This window comes from Saccostrea echinata, unplaced genomic scaffold, assembly GCF_033153115.1.
Source record: "Saccostrea echinata isolate AGI-Se365-2 ecotype Australia unplaced genomic scaffold, CSIRO_AGI_Sech_v1 ptg000054l, whole genome shotgun sequence".
NCBI classification, from domain to species: domain Eukaryota; kingdom Metazoa; phylum Mollusca; class Bivalvia; order Ostreida; family Ostreidae; genus Saccostrea; species Saccostrea echinata.
In genome coordinates, this window is record NW_026889803.1 from 66,650,227 (window position 1) to 66,676,620 (window position 26,394).

General features: G+C 34.2%; 1 protein-coding gene across 1 annotated transcript in view; it reads right to left on the reverse strand.

Annotated features, from left to right (window-relative positions):
* The window catches only part of LOC133205689 (uncharacterized), a 204,308-nt gene that overhangs the window by 88,669 nt on the left and 89,245 nt on the right, over positions 1–26,394 (reverse strand). Inside the window, exon 13 of the mRNA XM_061341541.1 lies at positions 14,578–14,723. Coding sequence (XP_061197525.1) covers positions 14,578–14,723 — 146 coding nt within the window. The remainder of the gene's footprint in view (positions 1–14,577; positions 14,724–26,394) is intronic.

Consider the following 26,394-nt stretch of genomic DNA (forward strand, 5'->3'; position numbering starts at 1 on the left):
ATATAACTTCAGTCTGGACATGACCACTGTTTATTTAACAATTATCACCTCAACACCTGCAATGAAAGCAACACATTTTTTAAAAGAACTTTATTAAAACATATTTCGGTCAAAAGCACATATAAAAACGTATTTGTAAAATACAATCAAACACATTCAAGAAAATATTCATAGGACATAAATATTAAACTGTTCATTTAGCACGTCATCATGGTCGCAGCACTGATTGTTCATTGCTCTAGCTAACTAAAATAATTATCGATGGATACCGCTTGGGTATGATTTTTGTTTACGTAAATACTGACAAGCGCTTGTTATGCATTATACCGGTAAGCATAACTTCATTACACGCTTGGAATTAATTTGGAAAGAAAATAACCAGGTAATTTTTTTTTTAATTATCTCTGGTTAGATAATTATTAAAAAGATTCAATTTAAATGTTCACACAGGCACACTTATAATACATGGAGTAAAAATGCTGACTTGCTACTTTCGTTTGAGATTCGTAAATTTTCCTACTTTTATCTAAGTTACTGTACTAGAAAACTTAAAGTCACATCCAATTTATGCGTTTTTTGAATGCGCACTTTACATACGACCTGCATTTTTTTTCAGGATTTTCACCCCAACTTTGGGGGTGAGTCTTTTACACCATTGTGGCCAATACACGCGACTTTACGGTAGTTGCATCAACTGGTACACTGGGAAAAACCCCTGTTAATGTCCACATACTGTCTGACTATTTACATAATTATAAAGAAAAAACTCTTATTTTAAACGGTTTTAAACTTGATTTCAACTTACAGTACAATGGCCCTAGATATTATCGGGATGCAAATAATCTTAGAAGAATTTATCAACATACAAATATTGCACAACAAAAGATAAACAAAGAAGTTTCCTTAGAACGGGTTGGGGGCCTCTTCGATCATCCATCTTTTCCCTCTTTACAGATTTCATCTCTGGGTCTTGTCCCCAAAAAAGATGGTGACTACCATCTGATCCATCACTTATCATACCCAGAATTTAAATTCCATAAATCACTTTATAGATCCCACAGCCTGTTCAGTCCATTATTCTTCAGGTGATGATGCTGCAGCCATAGTGACCACCTTAGGACCTAGAACATTGTTAGCCAAGTCTGATATTAAATCAGCCTTCCGCCTTCTCCCAGTGGCATGCTCAGACTTCGAATTATTGGGATTTAAATTTAATGACAAATATTATTTTGACAAAATGATGCCATTCAGCGCATCCATAAGTTGTGCAACTTGGGAAAAGTTTGCAACAGCCCTGCATTGGATTATTCAGAATAAGTCTCGCAATCCCCATATTTTGCATTACCTCGATGATTTTCTTTTTGCTGGGAGGGGTAACTCAGACCAATGCAAATCTACACTGGCCCAGTTTAAGCAAATTTGTTAAGATATTGGTGTACCCCTAGCTTTGGAAAAAAACCACTGAACCCAACACCATCATAACATTTTTGGGCAATGAGTTTGATACAGTTAGTATGGTCATGCGCCTTCCTCATGACAAGCTCGACAATCTCAAACAAACTATTGATCTTTTTATCAAAAGGAAAAAAGTCCCTCTTAAATCTGTTCAGTCACTTATAGGCTTGCTCAGCTTTGCATGTAAAACCGTGGCTCCGGGTCAAGCCTTTTGCAGGCGACTGATCAATGCCACAGTGGGCATTAAAAAACAGCATCATAAGGTCAGACTCAACCAAGACATCAAATCTTATCTCACAGTATGGCAACAGTTCTGAAAAAATCTTAATGGGATTGCGCTTATAACATCTGGGATTTGGATATCAGACACATCAGGGTTCGACACTAAGTGGACCGGCGGCCCTAGTCCACCAAAAAATTGGAAGGTCCACCAAATGTTCTGGACTAGGTGGACCGTCGGTCCACTTAAAATTTAAACACCGTAGAGAAAAATACACAGTAAAATTCCGTTTTTTCTATAAATCGACATCTGAAAATCAAACGATTTATTCATCCATACTTGTATTTTACAATAAACAAATGGTAAAAGTATTTATAGCTGAATATATATTTTACTTGTACAGTAATATTGATGACTACAATAACATTGAGACGCAAGAACATTCAACACGGACCTTGAAAAAGAAGCATGTAAAATTCGTCCCAAATTAGTAAGTCTGTCCTTTCTTTACTTAATGCACAGAAAGGTGTGAAAATGTACACTAGGTAACAGGAAATCACTTCACGCCTGAACGCACACTGATGGCCAGGTTTGGAGATAATTAGAATTGATTGACAGCTGCATTTATGCATTGTTTATTATTTTTAGATCTTCAAACAGGCATGATTTATATTTTATGAACACGTCATCTGCAGTTTCTTTTTTTTCTGCTATACATTAAATCAGAAAAAAGAATCAAATGATTGCAGTTTATTTGAATAAATAATAATTTAAAAAATAATAAATAAATACATATACATTTATCGTTTTGCATCTTAGTAAAAAATTGTTCTAGCCATAGATACATGAAAAATTCACTTCTTTATATGTACAACTTAATTATTGGGATTTTAAATTTCATCTACCGTTGGAAGCAAAATAAATGCTGGTTTTTACCAGTGTAAATAAATGATATTAAAATAACAAATTGTTTGAAGATATAGGTTGTGTTCTTTTTTAAAATATTGAAAATATATGAAAGATTATTGCTGAAAAACTCCTGACTAATTGGTTTGTTTTAGTTGACTGGTTAAACTTAAACTTTATTAGTCTGGACTGGGTACATAAGTTAGTTTCAAGCCTTGTGTAAAGAATTGAAACATTTATGAAGGTCCACCAGAATTTGAGAAGGTTCACCAATAAATTTTGACAAGTGGACCTGCGGTCCACCAAGGTAAAAAAAAGTTAGTGTCGAACCCTGCACATCTTTGCAATTCTTCACTGACAGTGCAGGGGGACCAAATGGGGGATTTGGTATATATTTTGCAGGTAGCTGGGCACATTAAAAAGGCCAGTGGAATGGGTCGAATTAGGGATAGTTAGAGACATGACTTTTTTGGAACTATTCCCAGTGTATGTTGCACTCTCAATATGGTGTGACAGGCTCCCTAACAAAAGAATACTATTCCATATTGATAACATGGCAGTTGTCCAAATACTCAATACATCTACATCCAAATCACTAAGAGTCATGAAAATTGTTAGAAAACTAGTACTGATCACTCTCCAATATAACATTACAATTAAAGCTCAATATAAACCCTCAAAATGCAATTCAGTTGCTGACAGTATTTCTCGTTCTCACTGGGGGAGATTCAGGGATCTGATGCCGGATGCAGATGCTTGGCCAACTCCAATTCACAACCAGATTTGGCAGAATCCAAAAAGCTAATTCACAATTCCTTAGCCCCCAGTACACACAAGACTTACCAAACTGCTCTTAAAAAATTCCAAAATTTTTTCAAAGTTCATTACAATCAATCAGTAGAAACTTGGCCTATAACAATACCTGCGCTATTTAATTTCATAGCTTAGGCCAAATAAAAAAATATGTGTGGTTCCGGTTACCCGACCTTCCCTATTTTATACCCCCGACCCTAAACTTTTTTGGCAATTTTCATTTGGCCTTATTTGTCAATTCATCAGCATGCCCCTAGCACTGTGCAATAGCCTTTTTTCACAAACTTAAAGGGCTCCACGACCCAACAAATAATTTTCTCATCAGTAAAGCATTACAAGGCTTAAAACGCACTAGGGGTATGACAGAGGACTTGCGTTGTCCTATTACTTTTCCGATCATGCTCAAAATCATGGCTTCATTACCAACAATTTGTTCATCATATGAGGTTAAACTGTTTACATGTGCCTTTAGTTTTGGCATATTTTGCTTTGCTCAGGGTGGGGGAATGTACAGTCATAGGTTATAACACTAACTCGCATTTCATTCGGTTTCAAGGAATTGGAGTTAAGCATCACATCTATCAAGTAAGAATAACAATCTCACATTCAAAAAAAAAAAAAAAAAGGTGGGCACACACTCATCATTCAAGGTCAACTAGATTCTCCCCTATGACCTGTTAGATTTTCAAAAGTCAGACCTACCACACCAGCCTCTCATATTTTCTTAGTTCATATTGACACTGCACCTCTCACTAGGTTTCAGTTCAACGCAGTATTACAAAAAGCACTTAAAATTTCAGGAACCTCAAGCTACTTTGGCACACACAGTTTTAGATTTGGTCGGGCTACTGATATGGGAATACAAGGGGTTCCTTACAATGACGTTCAGAAAGCAGGCAGGTGGAGGTCACCTGTTTTCTTAAAGTATATTAGGATTGCATAATCAGTAGATCCACAAAACAATTTCAATATATTAATACATTCAAAATGTCTTAATTATACTAACCCAACCTAAGAATTGTAGGTTCCCAGACACAGATATGGATACTTGGATCCTCTAAACCTTATTGAGCTGGACAGTTTGCCAGATCAACTTACCTAGGAAAAGATCTTGATTTACCAATTGACATCGTCTGGCATGCTGGAAGAGGGATGCAGTGGCATCAATTAGACCCAGAGATCATGAAACTTCTAAAAGAGTATTCGCCACCAAATGTTATGTTAATTCACTTAAGCTCAAATGACCTTGTAACAGAGGGTCTAACTAGTAAAAAGTCTGTTGAAGAAATAACATGTAGCTTACTTTGCTACAATGCACTTCTACCAAAAACCAAGTTGGTTTGGTCTTCAATACTCCCTCGCTTATATTGGCATGGTGCACCTTTAAAAAGTGGCCACAAGATTGACAAAAAACGCAAGAAAATAAATAAGCAGTTCAAAAAATTTATTACTGAATTGGGGGGAGGTGTTATTTTGCATGACAATATTTCAGTCCACAACATCAGTCTGTTCCGTTACGAAAGAACACACCTTTCTGACGAGGGTAATCGGGTTCTATTAAATAACCTTAGGTCTGGTTTGCTTAGAACAATGAATGAATAAACATTGGTGGGTTTGGTTGCATGGCTGGTAGTAGTGATGGGACATCGGTTAATTTTCATAATCGATCATCGGTTGGAATCGGTTACTGCTTCCAATGCGATTTTACCGATTATAATCGGATGTCATATTTTTGCATATAAAAAGCAGACTAACACAATTATTTCATATTTTTCTTAAACATGAATATATAAAATATATAATATATTATTTTCTTTGTTGTTTTGCTTCTTTTACACTTTCTATATATGCACCTTTCGGTTCTTAATCACCTCTGCTTCGTGCTAGTTGGCTAGTATCAGATGCAGACACCATTTTCTTTCATTATGAAGAAGTAAATTTTAAACCAGAAATGAATAATTCTGAAATGTATTGTATTAGAAGTATGTTTCCGATGATCGATTATGAAGAATTATAATCGATCATCGGAAACGGTAGCATTCAATCGATGCTTTCTGATTATCAGTACAACACTAGCTGGTAGTATGGAGGAACATCATATCAATGTCAGTGGCAGGTCTGAGGGGATATAATTGGGAAGTTTTCAACTTATCTGGCCTTATTGTTTCCCCTAGGGCTGTTACGGTTACCCGAAATAACCAAAAACCACGGTCCAAGTTGTTCGGTTCAGTTTCGGTTCCATTTATCTGGATTTCGGTTCGGGTCTGGTTTATACATTAGGATCTGTTCAATTTGAAAAATGGCATCGAAATCAAAAGAACGATGACAATAACAGTGATAAATAAACATCAAAACTGAAATCTACTTCATTACATGACAAAACACTTGCCAGGAAAGGATAAGATAATTATTAAAACGAGCAGGAATGGTCACGTTGTGGCTAATAGTAGGCCTAGTAGTCCTAAACACCGATATCTAGACGTTAACACAGTTTTGACTTGTTTTTAACGTGAATTTAACTTAACAAATAAAGATTTTTCAAGTTAAATTCATGAAATTAGGTTTAGAATAGATGTAAATAACCAAACCGAAAAACCTAAAACCGAACCGAAAATTTACAGAACCGACCTGACCTGGAAAAACTTTGGAACCGTGACAGCCCTAGTTTCCCCCCATCTGCCACTTAAGACAGAGGGTGTTGGTTTGTAAAAAGGAAATTCTAAATATGTATGTTTTTTGAAAGTTGACTAGTTCCTAGACTGGGATCACTCAAGTCAGACAGTCTTGGTGCCAACTCAACCTCTATACACAGGAGGGGATGCTTAGTCCTGGAGTACATGGTATAGTACTAACAACCAGGTGCACTCACTGGAAAATGGGGTAAACGAATAATTTGAAAACCCTTCCAATCCCAAATGGGTGGTATTTTCATAGTTTGGGATTTTTGGTACTGGCGCTCAACGCAAGGCCACCGGTTTGCCCGTTATACTTGCATTGCTAGGTTGATATATGGGATATTCCCTTGGACCCTTTGGGTAAATACAATGCGGTCATTTTTTTCCATTGTTCTTTTGAAACTGTTAACTGATATATTGTGTGATGTTTATGGCTTCTTGATTCAATAAATATGTAAAACAAATTCTGTGTTTGTGAATGCTTGCATGATAACAGTTTTAAAAACTGATGAGGTACATGGATGAAATACAGGAGTCTTCTGGTGTCAAATGTGTTTAGCTTGAATGTTCAAATAAAATGGCTTTAAAATATGATAATGACATTTTTATTTCTAAGCTGAAGAAACTAAACTCTTTGCATTGAATAAAATAAATTCGTTATCAGCATTTTGGGAAAAAACACCTTTCATTTTAAATGGAATCACATGGATTTGCTACATTAACTGTCTAATAAACAGTTAACAAGAGGCCCAAGGGCCTTGAATCGCTCTTCTGATAAACTGTACAACCTATCACTTCTATTGGAAGCCTCTAAGTATCCTGCATATTTAGATAAACTCTTGAAATTCCAATTCACACTCTGAGAACCCAAGATGATTCTAAGCCAATTAGTACCTGAGAGTTGGTCATGGTGACCTACTTATCATTTGTCATTCTCTGAGGACCCATCAACTAAGTTTGATGATTCTAAGCCAATTGATACCTAAAATATTTTTTAAAATTATAACCATAAAATTTTATAAGTAGGTCAAAGTGACCTACTTTTCAGTTGTTGTACTCCAAGGACCCAAGATGCATCAACTGACAAAGTTTGATGATTCTAAGCCAATTAGTACCTGAAATATTTAATTAAAGCCATGAATTTCAAAAGTAGGTCAGGGTGACCTACTTTTTAGTCTACCTTCTCCGAAGACCCAAAATGCATCAACTGACAAAGTTTGATGATTCTTAGCCAATTAGTACCTGAAATATTTAATTTAAGCCATAAATTTTCAAAAGAAGGTCACTGTGACCTACTTTTCAGTCGACCTACTCCGAAGACCCAAGATGCATCAACTGACAAAATTTGATGATTCTAAGCCAATTAGTACCTGAAATATTTAATTATAGTCATATAAATTGTAAAGTAGGTCACGGTGACCTACTTTTCAGTTGACCTTTTTTGAGGACCCAAGATGCATCAACTTACAAAGTTTCATGATCATAGGTCTTAAAATGTCCAAATTATGCCTCTAAAACGCTTTGAAATCGAATGCCTGCAAAGTTCAAAAAGTAGGTCACTGTGACCTACTTTTTAATAAATATGTTTTATGGCCCCAAGATGCATCATCTTACAAGATTTAATGATTCTAAACCTCTCGGTATTCAAATTAATGACCTTAATTGTTTTGAAAAAGAATAGCCATAAAATTCAAAAAGTAGGTCAAGGTGACCTACTTTTTAGTTGACGTACTTTGGGGACCCAAGATACATCAACTGACAAAGTTTGATGATCATAGGCCTTAAATTGTTCAAAATATGCCTCTAAATCATTTTGAAAAAGAATGGCCGCTAAATTTTAAAAGTAGGTCACCGTGACCTACTTTTGAGTCAACATGATATGAGGTCCTCAGATGCATCAACTGACAAGATTTGATGATCTAGTCCTTATAGTAAGCAAAATATCAACATTTTAATAAAATGTAATTTTTGGTCAACTTTGAAGTGACCTTGAGACCATGCCCTTTGCCCCATGGTAAATCCCCATGCAAATTTTTAAACTACAACATATCCTCATCCTTTTGTGTAAGTTTGGTGATAATCTGCCCAGTGGTTCTTGAGAAGAAGATTTTTTAGCAACCAGTACTTTTGTTCTATTTTCCTAATTATCTCCCCTTGTTTAAGGGTCACAACCCTAGTTTTAGTATAAATGTATTTGTAGAGTAGGAAATGATTAAGGAAATACCATTTGCATGTTGTTGTTCTTTTCATTGTGTACATAAATGTTATTCTTTCAAAGAAAAAAATTGTTTAGCATGGTGAAAGAATCAATAGCCAAAAGGGGAGGGGGGGGGGGGGGGTTATTGACAAGCCAAAAAGATTATTGATAAAAATTTTGACAAGCCAAAAGAAAGAAATCCAAACTCAATAAAAAATAAAAAGGGGTGGGGGAGGGGGTAGTCTTTTTCTGAATTAAAAATTGGATATATTGAGGTGTGGGAAATTGATCTTACTGTAGCAAACGGGGAGGGGGTTGTTACCATCCTTTCATGAAAATTAAAAAGTAATAAATTACTTCTAGAAAAAAAAGTAAGGGTTTAAAGCAAGAAATTAATTCTAGGAAGAAGTCAGGGGAGCACCCCGTCTCCCAATACTTCCTGCCTGTACGTAAGGCATTTTCCTCGGATTTTATACAAAGAGATTGTTCCTCAATTTTACTGTACACAATAATATTTTCTGCAGCATTTATTTTCTCTTGCTGTTGGCATCGTAACACAGTTACCACACAATTACCACATGAAATCAGAATAGATAGTTGAATATTAATTTTTTTCTTTTATCTAAAAACCAAATTAAGGTGATTAATTGATTTTAAAATATTTTTTTAATGAAAGCATCTTATGACGTAGCCAGAATGGAATTGAAGTGTACGCAGAGAGCGGCAGGGGGTCGAGAGGTGAGGCTGTTAGGATCCAACTTTCCAAAATCAAAATGTTATTAATACATTACCAAATTACCATGATTTAACTACGCTTCAACCAATGTTGGGGAGGTAATCATCCTTTCAAATAACATTTTCAACAGTAAAAGGTAAGGTTTGGAAATAAGTGGGGGAGGTAGGGTGTCCCCTCTCACCCCCGAATAACTAGTGCCTGCTTGTAAAGGCACAGAAGCTTCTGCATTTTAACAATTATTTCATCTGTTTTCTTGCAAAATAAAAATTATGCCATTTAGTTTTTGTTTACAAAATAAAAGACGTAGTAATATTTATTATTTTAACGTAAAGTTCATACTTTCATGGGAACTTATTGGACATATAGTATCAAAAGCACGTATATATATACTTAATGTTAATTTTCAAATCAGATACTAATAGATCATATTATTCAACAATGTATTTTAATTTTAATTTCTTGAAGATCTTCTTTCTTTTTTTTAAATCAATGTATTAAAGAACAATTACAAATCAATGAATGATTTGGCAATGGTTTAATAAAGGATTTCAAATTATATTATAGAATCATGATAATTTAAAATTCAAATCAAAACAGTATGACACAAAATAATTCGAAACACTTGTTATTTGTTGGATGGGAATGAATTTTTTTCCGGATCTCTCTCCCTCTCTCCTTACGTATTTGTTTGTCTGCAAAGGCTCCGCCTTCGGACGAAATAGAATCGGTTGAAGAAGATTAATCATTTTCATGTACTTTCCTTGATAGGTTTAGATCTACCTCTGGTATATTAACATCTCCATTCCCTAAAATTTGACATTTTTTTAAGATAATCGAGAGCACTATCTTATGGCTTAACTGAAAGATCTACCTCTGGTATATCAACATCTCTGTTCCCTAAAATCTGCCATTTTTTTTAAGATAATCGAGAGCACTATGTTATATTTATATTACTTATACTTTATATTACTAGATATTGTCTCTTATGACATCACAAAAAGAGGAAGTAACTCTTTTGATAAACGTTATTTTTAGTGATTTTTAAACAGGTAAATAAAGAAAAGAACGAGGTTTAAAATTTTACGAATATTGTGATTCCCTCTTTTTTAACTATTATTTACAACATAAATCATTTACAAAAATGTCTATTTCCTATGAATTTGACCTTTAATTGAAATATTTAGATACTGCTTGAAAATCCCAAAGGCAGGTCATAGTGACCTACCTTTTGGTGACACTCTCCAAGGACTCAGATGCATCAACTGACACAGTTTGATGATTCTAAGCCAATTAGTATCTAAAATATTTAAATATAGTCAAAAGTAGGCAATTAATAGCCAATTAATTTGACCTACTATTTTGGTGTACATACTTAGTATGTATTAACAGAAAAGGTTTGATGACCCTAGAATTCTCGGTGAACAAAATCAGCAAAACAATTTGAAAATGAAATACCTGCAGAATTCAAAAAGTAGGTCACCATGACTTGCTTTTTGTTTCCGGCCCTAAGATCCATAAAACAAGAGGCCCAAGGGTCTTAACGGTCACCTGAGTATGATACAACAATTTAAAGGATGCATAGAGTATAATATGAACTGAAAGGTGAAACTTTGTTGCCAAAAAGCAAGAAAAATAGGGTGATCATGATCAACAAAATAATTGGTCTTAATATTCATTGACAGTTTATAAATTATGTTCTATAAATCTGATCCCCATTTATCACTATCACCATACAGAATATTAACAAATTATCAATGCTTCTGTACTATTTTAATCTTTTGTTGAAATTTCTTACATTGGCCTCTCTTGGTCCTTGATGAACATTTAATAAGACAAGTTATTTTTGTCTCATTTTTATTTATCTACTACTTACAAGTCTATCTGATCATTAAAACTATGAAAGTACTTTTTGTATTATACAATAAAAGTTTTTGCATAATTATCTTATTCTATTTACCTTTCAAGTACATTATTTACAGTGATAAATTATCAAAAGTAAATGGCAAAGGGGAATAACTCCTCTCAGTAGAATACAAAATAATAGAGCCCTGGCCAGGATCAGAACACTTGACCAAATGGTCCAGATGTTCAAAAATCTGGTAAAAATAATCTTCCTTATTAAAACTTTTACTTTTTCTGCCTCTGATATGCCCAGGTGCAGAAAAGATTTTTAAAGAAATAATGCATTTTTACTACAGATTCACTATATTATCAATAGAGCCCCCCCCCCCCCCCCAACACCAGAGCTTCTGACCCTGGGACCATAAGTTTGCTCATCATAACTAATCACTTTGTTTATCTGCTTAACACCAAGGAGCAAACAGGATTATTTAATAGAATTAATGCATTTTTACTATATTATCAAGAGCCCCACCCTCACACCAGCACATCTGACCCAATTCACAATTTTGGAAGAGGCATCCTTGCTTATCAAAACTATGTATTTAATTTGCTTCAATAATACCCAGGAGCAGAGAAGTAGATTTTCAAAGAATTAAGGCATTTTCACTATATAATCAATAGAGCCCCGCCCTAACACCAGAACCCCTGACCCAGGGGCCATGAAATTCATAATTTTGAAAGAGGCACTCTTGCTCATCCTAACTATGTACTTAGTTACTTTATTTAATACCCAGGAGCAGAGAAGAAGATTTTCAAAGAAGTAATGCATTTTCACTATATAATCAATAGAGCCCCGCCCTTACACCAGAACCCCTGCCCCTGGGGCCATGAATTCACAACTTTGAAAGAGGCACTCTTACTCATCATAACTATATACTTAGTTAGTTTATATAATACCCAGGAGCAGAGAAGAAGATTTTCAAAGAAATAATGCACTTTCACTATATAATCTATATAGCCCCTCCCTAGCACCAGAACCCCTGACCCTGGGGCCATGAATTTCACAATTTTGGTAGAGGGGTCAATGCTTATTACATTCATGCCAACAGTTTTACTGCTTGATGTCCAGGAGTAAAGAAGAAGATTTTTAAAGATTGCATTAATTTTGGTGGTTTTAGCCCCACCCCTCAGGCCCCAGGGGGGCAGGGATCGTGAAATTCACAATTTTTGTTCCCCTTCACCCATAGATGCTATATGCCAAATTTGGTTGAAATTGGTTGAGCGGTTTCAGAGAAGAAGCTAAAAATGTTCAAATGTTAACGCACATCACACGACACACGTCGCACAATGCACGCTGACGAACAAAAACGGATAGCAATAGGTCACCTGAGTGACTCAGGTGACCTAAAAAACAAGGCTTGATGATTCTTAACCTTTCAGTATCTGAAATTATGACCTAAATATTTTGAAATGAAACACAACAGTAATCAAAAGTCCACTGAAACAATACAAATCGGGAGCAGAGCAAACATTGACCTCTAAAAAACATAAGAGGTGGAATCAGGTGCCATGGAGGAGTAAGCATCCCCTGTTCACAGTTCACACCTGCAATGTGCTCATTGTCATAACTGGACAAACGGGAAAATCTGTTGACAATTCAGTGTTTAAATAATGGCATAACAATACGCAAGTTTCGAGATTACCTCCCTTGGTGTGCTCTTTCGTTACGGAGGGAAGTTTTGTTTCCGCGTACCAGGCAGGTGGGAGTTATTCATATTGGATACATTACACCATCTATATACCAATCTATCATAACTGATTGTCGGGTGTACTTATTACCGAATTAAAGTAAAGGCATCAATTTTTTCTACAAAAAAAAAGGAACAAAAGAAAATAAAAATAGGAAAAGAAAATATCTGAGGATAAGACTTGTCAAATGAGGAAATAGATATGGATCTTTAGTAAATACACACGCATCTGATTATTGAACTTCAGCATTCTGAATGACTCTTTTCCTTAAAATAACTTCAAAGAGCCCAATAACATTTTAGAAAAGGTTTGTACAATCAAAGAATTATTTTTTTTATGAAGGCTATGATGGATCTTTCGTTTTCAAGTATCCTAACTGAAAGTAAATTTTGTAAATATGTATAGAAGAGCTTTACAAAGTCATAAAAATGATCACTGCTTAGCATTATAATCTTTTTATAACATCAAATGAATTTTAAAAGCCAGAGTCATCGTTCTTTTAGTCATTCAAGTTTGTATACATTAACAACCTATCCCACTTCCATTCTGATATGGATACTTTTTGCGCCTCTATTGTAGGAAAGTCACAATCTCTAAACTAGCATATTAGTATGAAAAACAACTTATTGATAAACTGTGTAGGCTGACAAGGTCATTGTATTGACCATAGAACTTGTGAAATGATGTCTTTAAACGAGACTTTTGATATCCTTGTTTCATCAACTTGTTTGTCAATAGCTTGCTCATTTTAGAAATTGTTCATATGTGGAGCATGCTCTTGAGTATTGAATCAACTGACTATTGTTAATGATAATACACTGTTGACATATCTAAATTTCCAGGTGAAGGCCACAGCACGTGTCTTCTTCTCATGTAAAAGTTTTTGAAAATGAAGACCATAAAATTCAAAAAGTAGGTCACAGTGACTTATTTTTTCACACTTCAAGGCCCTATGATGCATAAACTGACAAGTTTTGATGATTAGACTTAAAGTGTCCAAACATGACATGAGGACCTAAGATGCATCAACTAACAAGATTTGATGATCCTAGTCCTTATAGTGGGCAATTTTTTTCTTTTCTTTTCTATATTTTTTTCAGTCATAACAATATATTATTTTAAGTCAACTTTGAAGTGACTTGAGACCATGCATTTGCCCCACGGTGATGCCTTGATCAATTTTTAATCAACAACATATCCTCATCCTCATGAGTAAGTATGATGATATGTCGATATGTTCTTGAGATTTTATAGCAACCACTACTTCAGTTTTTTCCCTAATTATCTCTCCTTGTTCACATCCATGTTCTGAGATAAATGAAAGCCCATGGGTCAAGGACACTCTGACCAGCAATTTTATCTACCCATTAGGAATGGGTCCAGTACCAATTTAATTGGGAAAAATAGCTTTGAAATAGAACAAACTGCATTTTTCTGTCATGTCAACAAATGAAATATTGAATGTTTACTGTTTATTCTAACCTCATTACCTATTAATTCATGCTTTAAAGAAAAACCATTAAGTATTCATTGTTTTACATATTAATTTCCCTTGTTCTCACATTGTCATGCTTCCAAGTTGTCAAAAATGTAAGACACTAGCATGACTACGCTGTCAACAACACACGTCCCACCATATTTCCACTGATCTCAACTTTCAATTTAAGAGGAAGTTAAACATTTAGTTAACTCATACAATGTTTCATATGAAAAGAATTAGGATATCATCATAGTCTGTTCCTTGGCAGTTTAATTGGTAATTTTTAGTCTCAAAATTGGGAAAAATTAATGGTTTTTGGCATTGTGAAGGTACCGATTATCAGTACCAGTTATATAAAGGAATAAAAAACACTGCTGACAAATTGACCAAGGGGTTCTTGAGCTATGGCCCATATTCCAGAAAGTTGATGCACACCACACAAATGGCCATGTAACATTAGCTCTTTGAGTCTTTAGCTAAGAAGCTAAAATGTTGTACATATACCTTCTAGCTTCACACAGAATAAAGGCCATAAAGGGAGGAATCATGAACATCCATATTATCCGTACTCCATAGGATTTAATCTTATCAATGTAGGTTTGTAAGAGTCCAGGTCTGTAGAAAGGTGGAGGAATGAATGGTATAGAAATCTGAAACAAGACAATTGCTCAGTTTTTTAAATCTGTAATTATACTTGATAACACTATGCAATTTTAATATTCATACCATACCTAACAAAACAAGAGGCCCATTAGCCACAATGCTCACTTTCTCACCTTAGAACTGTAGTTTTTTTCAGTTTGGCCCCATCCTACCACTGGGGGCCATGATTTGATTATTCTTAACTACCTGAAGATGCTTGCACAACTATTAATATGATTAATTATGACCATGCTGTTGTTACATAATTTTAAAAAAAAAAATCCCACTGATACTCTATTGTTGCCCCAGGGTCATGATTTAAAACAAGAGGCCCATGGGCCACAATGCTCACCTGAGTAACTTTGGCCCTGCTGTTCTTCACCAGATTTTCCCCCTTGTAATACCTTTTGTGGTCCCACCCAACCCCTGGGGGTCATGATTTGAACAATAAACCATCTACACTACCCCATGATGCTTCCATATAAGTTTCAGCTTTTCTGGTCCAGGGGCTCTTGAGAAGAAGATTTTTAAAGATTTTTTTCTATATCTACCCTGAAGGTCATAATTTGAACAATTTAGAATCTACACTTCTCAAGCATGCTTCCATGTAACTTTCAGCTTTTCTGGCCCAATGGTTCTAGAAAAGATTTTTAATGACTCCACCCTATTTTTAATTTTTCTTGATTATCTTCCCTTTTAAGGGGCTAGGCCCCTTTTTTAATAATTTTAACTCCCCTTCACTCAAGGATGCTTTGTACCAACTTTGGTTAAAATTGGCCCAGTGGTTCTTGAGAAGAAATTGAAAATGTGAAAAGTTTACAGACGGACAGACAGACAGATGAACGGACGACAAACAATGGTTGATCAGAAAAGCTCACTTGAGATTTCAGTTCAGATGAGTTTTTTTTTTCAGTACTTTTGGACTGGGGGCTGGGGCCTTCAGAATTGGGAATTTCAGCTTCAATTAGGCTAAATTGGGAATCTCCCAGAAACCCAGTCACTGAAAAAGCATTGTCAAAAAGCTTTGTTTTTGTCTTTGTGTTACTTTTAACAAAAAATTGTTATAACAAATCAAGACTATTCTTGGTATGAATTATCTAATTACTTGCATCAAGAACAATAGTGGTATGAATTATCTAATTATGAAGAAATCCAACATGGCTGAACAACGAAACCTGCTTGAACTTCACTGAAAAACATGCAATAAAGAAACTGAATTTGATCACATATTTTGTACGTTTTTCTTTGGGAAAACTTCCACTACATTTTGGGAAAATACATTTTCAATTGGGACTGAGGCCAAATTTTGGCCCCAAATTGGCCCTACAAAAATCACTGAAAATGTACATGAAACTTCCACATCAGTATCACAAAATCATGGCTCTATTGTTCTTATGAAGAAAATTCAAGAAATTAAAATTTTTCCCTCTATATTCCCTGAATAACCCCACTGTAACCCAGCTCAGGGGCCATGATTTGAACAAACTTTAATCTGCAAAACCTGAGAATACTTGCAAATTATTAATTAGCTTGCATATTATTAATTAGCTGTAGATCTGTAACTTGCTGGTCTGGGAAAAAAAATAAGGATTGACGACCTGAGAACTACAGCAACACCCACTAATGAGAGGCCCAAGGGCCTTGAATCACTCTTCGGATAAATTGCACAACCTATCACTTCTATTTGAAGCCTCTAATTATTCTGTGTAGTTAGATAAAGCCTTGAAATTCCAAACAGTAGGTCATCATGACCTACATTATGGTTAAAACACTCTGAGAACCCAAGATGAATCAAATGACAAAATGTGTTAATTCGAAGCCACTTATTGTCTTAAATATATAGATATAGCCATGAGCTTACAAGATTCCAAAAGTAGGTCACAGTGACCTACTCTTTGGTAAACATACTCCAAGACCATAAAATGCCTCAAATGAGAAAGTTTGATGATTTTAAGACTTTTATTATTTGAAATATTTAGATAATGCCTTAAAATTCCTACTTTTTAGACGACACATTCTGAGGACCCAAGATGCATCAACTGATAAAGTTTGATGATTCTTATCCAACTAGTACCCTAAATTTTTAAATATTGCCATAAAATTTCAAAAGTAGGTCATGGTGACCTACTTTTCAGTTGAAGTTCTCTGAAGATCCAAGATGCATCAATTGACAAAGTTTGATGATTCTAAGCCAATAAGTACCTGTGATATTTATAAATAGCCATAAAATTTCAAAAGTAGGTCACTGTGATCTTTTTGGTTGATGTTCTCCGAGGACCCAATATGCTTCAATTGACGAAGCTTGATGATTCTAATCTATTTAGTACCTGAGATGTTTAAATACAGCCTTAAAATTTCAAAAGTAGGTCACAGTGATCTACTTTTTGGTTATGTTTTCCGAAGACTCAAGATGCATCAACTGACAAAGTTTAGCAATTTAAGTCAGTAAGCATCTGAGATATTTGATTGCGCCCATGGGAAAAGGGTGCTTATGGCAATTTTTACACATTTTGAGTTTTTCATGGATTTTTATAGAACAAGATTAGGAGTTGTCAAATCTGAATTTTTATGGCCTTCCTCCAACTCTAAGTATGTTTTTTCTTCATTTATATCAATGATACTTCAACAGTGAAATCATGACGTCATGTTATTTTTGCACTAACGTCAAACGTTTTTGGAGTGAACGTGACTATGATTTTTTATTGTAACGTTACTAATATAGTGTGTAACGAATCATTTTTTTTTTTAATTCATTTTCTCTTTAATTTATAAATACATGTAGTTGTTTTAAGTAGTTCCATCAACGGTATAGAATTATGAGTGTTTGAGTAGTTTGTTGTACACTTCGCTCATGTTGGGACGACAAGAATTTAGACTTCAGCTGAAGCGTGCGACTTCCGAACAAGAATTGTTTTGGAAATGTATAGGAAATAGGAGAAATAGGATTAACTCGAAAGTCATTTCATTTTAAATATGGCTCTCGATGGGCCAAGATATCAATTTTGTGATGTTTAAAACAGGCCCGTAGGAAGCAATACCATTTTCAGCTGGGGGAATGGGCACATACCATACATTTTCAGTTGGGAGGGGGAGGGGAGGGCACTATCAATACCAAAAATTCTTCGACAAGCAAAAAAAAAAAAAAGGGTCATCAGGCGTTATTATTGAGGGGGCACAAGCATATGGTAGCTTTCTGTAGTATTCTATATTCAGCAAAAATTATTGGGGGTGGGGGATCCCCCCCCCCCCCCCCCCCCCCCCGTTTCCCAAGTCCATGTGAAATAAGTATAAATCTGAAAATCTTCCCAAAGGTGAAAATAAAAAAAACGTCCTAGGGAACAACAGTAATCTAGAAGCTACCAGGTAGTGTAAAACATATTTTTTTTTTCTAAATATAAACATGATTAAGAGAAAAAATGGGAAATGTAATTATTTACTTACATCCAACAATTTTAAGGACATTAAGTCGATACACTGTAGATACATTGAATGTTAAGCAATATTCAACAAAATCTTTTAAACAAAGACTCGGAAGGACTTCTGTCTTGCATATGGTAATAAAATAATCATTATTTTAATTGACACATTGCCCTTTTTCAATTCCAGCATTGAACATTTTTAATTATTTACTTATAAACAGGCTTATTAAATGAGTTACAGTTCACATGCATGAATTAACTAAGGGGCAATTCCAGTATTTCATGTGATGATTATTTGGGGATGGGGTGGGTAGGGTTGAAGATAAAAAGTTTAATGACATACTTATAGTTAATATGAGCTTGATAGCATTTTTCAAAAGCTTTCTTAAGGTGTGCAAGCCTACCCACACACACAACAATTTAAACCACCTTTCTAGTTTAAAAATAACAATGGGAAATTATTCTTCAATCTTTTTTTTTTTTTTTTTGACACCTTTATCACTCTTTATATAAGTATAAACAATGTCATTTTCATAAACAAATCATCGATCATTGGCCGGGCTCCACTTGCCCGGAAGTAGGAACTTGACTGCTATTGATCAATGAAGGAAATGGCACCGAAGAATAACAATTGAATTTCATTTTGCGAAAATAAAAATGATTTAGAAACTCTGTGTAATTTATAGTTCAAGTTTAATTATATTCAATTGGAAATCAGACATAATGTGCATTTCCAGTAAAGTGTGTCTATTACATGTATGTCATATTTCCAGACTCAACGGCCGAGTTTTGAAATGACAGATTTTCGCAAAGTGGTACATGGAGGTATATTGTTATTGATTAATGGTGTCAAAAAGAATTTTAGAATTTCAACACTCCCTCCCCCTTCAGTTTTTTTCTCGTATGAAATTCTAATGTAAGTTATGTCGAAGCTTAATAAATAAAACAAATTTGTTATCAATCCAAATGAAGTTTTAATGAAATTCAGTCTGCCCCATGCCAGAGAACATTGCAGATGATACTTAAAATCCTTGACCTTCATAGAAACGCATTAAACGGGTACCAAAAAAATTAAATTTTTGAGTTCCTGAAAATTTATAATGATCACAAAGAAAAGTGGGAGTGGGTGAATAATTAGTAACATTAGTTTTATTAATGATTTGGTGATTTATTTGATTTATAGGCATAGTTTTGAAATCAAGGATTTCATTTCATTTTTTGATAATTAAATTGTTTTGAAAATCCATCTTCTCACTAAAGTTTCACATTTCTTTATACATATATTACATGTAATAAACTGGATCCGATGTAACCCCCTTTTCTCTTTCTCTAGATCTCTCATATCAATTTTAAAACATGAACTTGTTCATTCTGTTTTTAAAGTAATATTTCGTATGGTAATTTTTGTTACATTTAAATGCTTAAAAAATATGGAGAGAAAAAAATATTCAGTCAAAACAAAATAAAAAAAATAAAATAAACACGACCGTCCAAACTAACTAACAAACAAATAAAGTCAATATTTTAAATGTGCTGAAATTAAATGATTATAAATTTTTATTTTTTTTTAAATTCCAGCTATTTTCTTTTTCTTCTTTTTTCAAATTAAATAGATTATTAAGGATAAATTTTTTAAAAAAAAAATGAAGATCAGTTTAATTTTTGCTTCTTCTTTTTCTAAAGGCTTACTCCCAGACAGTACAAAATATTTATTTTAAAAAAACTTAAAAACAACTGAAACGTGTTTTGAGCTGTTGTTAAATAATTTTTTTAATAAACCCATGCGAGTTGAAATGTTTAGAAAAAAACTCTGTACACTTGCAACGAAATTCCCTCTCTGGTACCTCTCTAGTACCTCGGGTTATCTCTCTTGTTTTTATTTATAGAAAATTATATCTCGTCTACTATCGTCATTCTTGTGTATTTTTCTAGATTTGTGAAGCATTCAGAAGAACTATGCTTTTCTTTTCTGTAAGAAGTTAGCAGCCGAGCTTCAATTTTTGACCAAATACATCGCATAAAAACAATTTACAACAAAAGTTTATGCAACATGCACCTTTTGTGAATGGTGGAGTGGATCAATATCCTTTGTGATATTATTATAATGTCCGTGTTTAGTACGTATCCTCAAACTGGTCCACATATAGAAAATTGCATTCATTCGTACATATATTCAACACGCTATTCAATCACCTTGTCTGAAACTAGCTTCTGACAGTAGTGAATTAGGCCTATAGATCAGAGACTATATACTGTAACTACATAGCTCGATCGAAACCGATCTCGAATAAAATGCTGTCATATCTTTATTAAAACTAGTGGACATAGAGGTTAAGACACAAATTAAATATACGAATGAAAATTAATATTTATTATCAATATTCACATAAATGGCAAAAGTTATTGTCAAAACGTAAACATGTGGTAAAAAAAATTCTGCGTTGACATACACCGTCACTCTGCAATGTCACATCTTTATGACGTTATTTCTCTGTTTTAGTAAAAATGCCATAAGCACCCTTTTCCCATGGGCACAATCATTTAAATAAAGCCATAAAATTTCAAAAATAGGTCATGGTGACCTACTTTTCAGTTGAAGTTCTCTTAAGACCCAAAATACATCAACTGACAAAGTTTGATGATTCTAAACCAATAAGTACCTGTGATATTTAATAGCCATATAATTTCAAAAGTAGGTCACGGTGATCTTCTTTTTGGTTGATGTTCTCCGAGGACCCAATATGCTTCAATTGACAAAGCTTGATGATTCTAATCTATTTAGTACCTGAGATGTTTAAATACAGCCTTAAAATTTCAAAAGTAGGTCACAGTGATCTATATTTTGGTTGACATTCTCCAAGGACCCAAGATGCATCAACTGACATTGATTGATAATTCTAAGCCAATTAGACCTGAAATATTTAAATAAAGCCATAAAATATCAAAGTAGGTCACGATGACCTATTTTTGGGTTAACATTCTTCGAATACCCAAGATGCATCAACTGATGAAGTTTGGAGATTCTTAGCCAATAAGTACCAATGATATTAATCAAAACAGAACTTGACCTAGATATTCTTATGATAAATCTGTATACCAAATTTCATTTCAGTATGTGCCAACTCTGCAAAGACAAGGGGCCCATGGGCCACATCGCTCACTTGAGCACATTGGCTTGGCAAAAGCACAAATCAGTTCAGTATTGAAAAGATTCCGGGGGGGGGGGGGGGGGGGGGGGGCTTGAATTTTAAACTACTTGATGATGCTTCCATGTCAATATTACAAATGGCTTTGTTGTACTTGAGAAGATTTTTTCAAAAATTTTGAACCCCCATTGTGGCTCCTCCCTATCCCAGAGGTCATCATTTGAACAACTTTAATCTACACTACCTGAGGATGCTTCCATATCATTATGACTATATATAGCTTTTCTGTTCTTAAGAAGAAAAATTATTTCTTTATGTTCTATTGTAAAACTTTTGGTCCCCCATTGGGCCCATCCTACCCCCCGAGGTCATCATTTGAACAAAATTGAATCTACACTATCTGAGGATGCTTCGATATCAAAATGACTAATCATGGCTTTGCGGTTCTTCAGAAGATATTTTCCTATATATTTCTATTTAAGACTTTGATCCTTCACTGTGGCCCCGCCCTACCCCCAGGGGTCATGATTTGAACAAAATAGAATCTACACTACCTGAGGATGCTTCCACATTATTATGACCAATCAGGGCTTTGCTGTTCCTGAGAAGAAGATTTTTAAAGATCTTCCTATATATTTCTATGTAAAACTTTGATAGTTCAGTGTGGCCCCGCCTTACCCCCAGGGGTCATGATTTGTTTAAACTTGAATCTACACTATCTGAGGATGCTTCCATATAAATATATGACTTATCATGGCTTTGCTGTTCTTGAGAAGAAGATTTTTAAAGGTTTTTCCTATATATTTCTATGTAAAACTTTGATCCTCCATTGTGGCCCCGCCCTACCCCCAGGGGTCATGATTTGAACAAATTTGAATCTACACTACCTGAGGATGCTTCCACATGAGTTTCAATTTCCCTGGCTTTGTGGTTCTTGAGAAGAAGATTTTCAAAAGATGCTATTAATTTTTCACTAATTCTTTATTATCTCCCCTTGAAAGAGGGCGTGGCCCTTCATTTGAACATACTTGAATCCCCTTCACCCAAGGATACTCTGTGCCAAATTTGGTTGAAATTGGCCCAATAGTTCTGGAGAAGAAGTTGAAATTGTGAAAAGTTTACGCCAACGCCAACGATGACAACAACAACGCCAACGATGACAGACAACGGACAAATTTTGATCAGAAAAGCTCACTTGAGCCTTTGGCTCAGGTGAGCTAAAAAATACACAAAACAGGAACAGAGAACTTATTTACACGGTTTTATTTCGGAGGCATGTCAGCGACGTCCCAGTAATCGTCTTCTATGTAACGACAACTGTATCAAACGAATATATCTATATCTCCGGTAAAAATCAGGGTTCAACATTCACGCTCGTCACCTCGTCATTTCCATCCCAGAATGATTTTGGACGACCTGATTTTCAGTCTGGCTCGCCCAAATGACGACCTGGGACGAGTTGGGAATATTCAATAATGATGTTTAATATTTTAAAATAAACTTTATAAGGCCTTGTAAACATCGTTTCCTGTAACCCGACCGACCCATTCAAATAGCAGCCGCATGGATTTTTATTTCTGCCAAATCTTGAAATCTGTGTTTGATCAATCAGCTGATGTAATTTTTACCAAAAGTGTTAAATTATTTTTTATTTGAGATATAAAATATGTAAACCTAGTCAACAATCACCATAAATATAAAGAGTAATGATCATTATTGTAACATCTAACATTTCCCCCACAACTTTCTGATGTTCGTTTTCTGCTGCTAGACAGCCATGTTGGGTGTCCACTGTAAACATCACACCTGGTTAATTCAGTCCAGGGATGTTTGATCCCATTTACTTAGGCCTTTATGGTAAGTGAAAATGAATGTTTTAATCTAGAAACTTTATTTTGTGTCAATATGTGAGGTGAGATTGTACATCAGCAAAAAAAAATAAATAAATTAAAAAAAAATCCTGACCTACCAACCCTTGATTTATTGGGAATATTACATGAAACGAACATAATTTTTTAAAGCCTAATTAGCATTCTGATTTTGCTTATTAATATTTGTTGCGTGTTTTCTTTGTTTGATAAAATACTGGAAGACAGCTTTTGACATTCCAAAAATGTCTGGTTTACATTTTATAATACAAAAGCACAATTTAATTAAATTCTGTTATCTTAACAAATTTTAAACAATTGCACCTTTTTGTTTCATTTGATATTTTGTTCGGGCGACCTGAAATTCATTCGGGCAACCTGAAATCAGAACCAAGGTTGCCCAAATGGTGAGACTAAATTTTGAGGAGTGTCGAACCCTGAAAAATTCATTGATATTAATAAAACCAACATATTGAAATCCATCACAATCAATTTCTTAATCAAATGATTGAGATAATTTAAAATAAATGCAGTTATATCGGCATGGTTCAGGAAAAAATCGTCAGTGTCGATACATCCCGCCATATTTGTAACTGAGGTAAACAAGGAACACAACCTGCGTCTTTTTGATGAGCTTTTATACTTTCAACCAATGAAATCAGGGTTAACAAACAGTGTTTCAGTTTATAAATTGGATATGACGAAATACCAACAAAAAATTATTTTGTACAAGGATTTTTTATTCTTAAAATAGGAATGGGAAATTACGATATTCAAAAAATGCCTTATGCCACTATCAGCACTGACACGCAGTTGCCGATCACGATAAGCATGATAAGGGTTAAATATTTATATTATCCATTTATTTAGGGCAAACTTTAAACTCTAAAGGATCTTATTTGCAATTAAAACAATTTTTTCATTTTCTCCTAAAAAAGCCCCCAAAATTCATAAAAATTAATTTAAACTAATATCGATCTTCCCATACTTAAGCCATATTTCAGAGGAGATGTCTTAAAGATCGGTTAAATAAAATTTCCGTGAACATGTAAGTAATATTCTTTCTTATATAAACAGGAAAAATCTATCGATCATATGTCATTATATATAAATTTTGCTTTAGATACTTTTGATTTAATTTAGTTTTAATCATCATTTCAAAGCACTAATTTTTTAAATATTATAACAATAAATAATTTCAAAATCTTTGTAAGTTTGTATCTTAAAACTCAATCACAATATACATGTAATTTATTTTGATAAAAAAATCTATCAAGAAGAGTAAGATACGATTATATTTGAAAAAAAAAATCATTTTGAATTTTACCCCCCCCCCCCTAACTTTATAGATATTGCTTCCAAACAAAAAGGTAGCAATGGTTTAAACAGTGGGAGAAGAGGCAACCCCCCCCCCCCCCCCCCCCCCCCCCCCGAGAAATCTAACAAGTAAAATTTATATAATTAATAAAAACCTTGAAAATCCTATTTTGTGTGTTCGTGTGTGGGAAGGAGTGGACTTTCTCTGTTTGTAGATTTTTTTTTCAAGTGCTGGAATATTCGCCAGCGCTCGACCTTACAGCAACAGAGTGTAAAAGGGGGCAACATCTAAATGAAAATTTACATATTAGATGTAGAGGAATAGACTATACTATACTAGTCTTTGCTCAGAAAAATGCCCCCTCCCCCCTTTTCATTCTATGGACCTGTAAATGCAATGTGAAAAAAGTTCTCCATGTTTAATATAGATTAAACAAAGCTTAAAATGTTAAAATGTGGTGTAAGTGATGCTTCAATTAAGTGCAAAGTGTTAGGTTAAAAAAAGTTATGCTTAATTGAAAATAATTTATAGTAAATTATTTATTACATATACATGTACATAAAAAAATATTTAATTGTTTAGTGCCTTCAATTATAGCAAGTATTTAATCAATAAATCTATGCTTTAGTACACAGTTTTATCAGTAAATATTAAATTATTTGATTTTGACTACTTTGCTCAATCAAGGTAACACAGGTAAACTCTACCTGGACCCCTTAGAGGGCCTCTTAATTGAGTGTGATAATTAAATAGTTGTTTTAGCCAGTAGATGTTCGGGGAATAAACCGTTAAATTAAATTAAAAAGCAAGTTAAAATTAATTTGAGCTGCATGTTCATTGTCTCTGTGTAGGCCGCCGTTAACAATGTTATTTATAGGCTAGATGTTCACACATTCCTTTGCCACATGCTTCCTTAATCATAGTACACATGTACCTAATCAGTCAGACACCGGTCAAAAAAAGTAATAAGTCATTTTAATTTTCAATGAAATAAATGTACAGTAAAATAAAATTTATTTTAGGTTTTAAATAACTCAGTGAAAATTCATTTCAACGTAAACACCCCTCTATACGTCCCAATGAATGGAAACCAGTGTTGTGAACACGTGCTCTTGTCACTTGATAATTACCCCTCAACACCCCTCCAGGCAATTAAATTGTTTACCACCACCAAAGCATTGTTTTTACAGTTAGAGCACTGATTATTTACTGCCCTTATTAATGGCTTTTATTATTTTCTTTGTTAAAAATCAGGGGGTTGGTTTATGATCTTTCGTATGTATAAGCGTGTGTTGATTACGACACATTAAACAGTTAAACGCTTGTTAAATGTAATTTTACTTTATCTTATATCGGCCTCGTGTTAAAATGATTGAGATATTAAAAAAAAAAAAAAAAGGAAATATGAAGTATGTTGAAACTTAGTGTTATCATTTACTCATGCTCTGTAGAAAAAGAGATATCCAAGAAGATTAAGATTAAGAAATAAAAACTCATTTGAATAAAATATCGTGTTCTGTAAATTTTCGGCACTTTATCTCCGTGCCGATTTTCAAAGCAAATTACCGCGATTTTCAAAAGTTCAGAACACCGCCTGGTAAAATTTTCTGCTGCATATAATACAACCGAACTGCGTTTTTTCCCCAGTTTCAGGCTCAAAAAAGGGGGTGCGTATTTTACACCAATGCATATTATATTTGGCCAAATATGGTATGAGAGAGAAATAAGTTTACAGCATCACCTCATACCAAGTGTAATATTAGTGGAGTAAGTATGGACTCTGTTGCAGGCTTTTCGGAATTTATTTGCAAAATTTATAAATTTATAAGTATAGATACAGGGGAACAGAAGCTTTTTAAAGAATTTCTGCACGTTTACTATATGATCTTAAATTCACTGTCAAGGAATTTTTGTTACATCACTCAAAG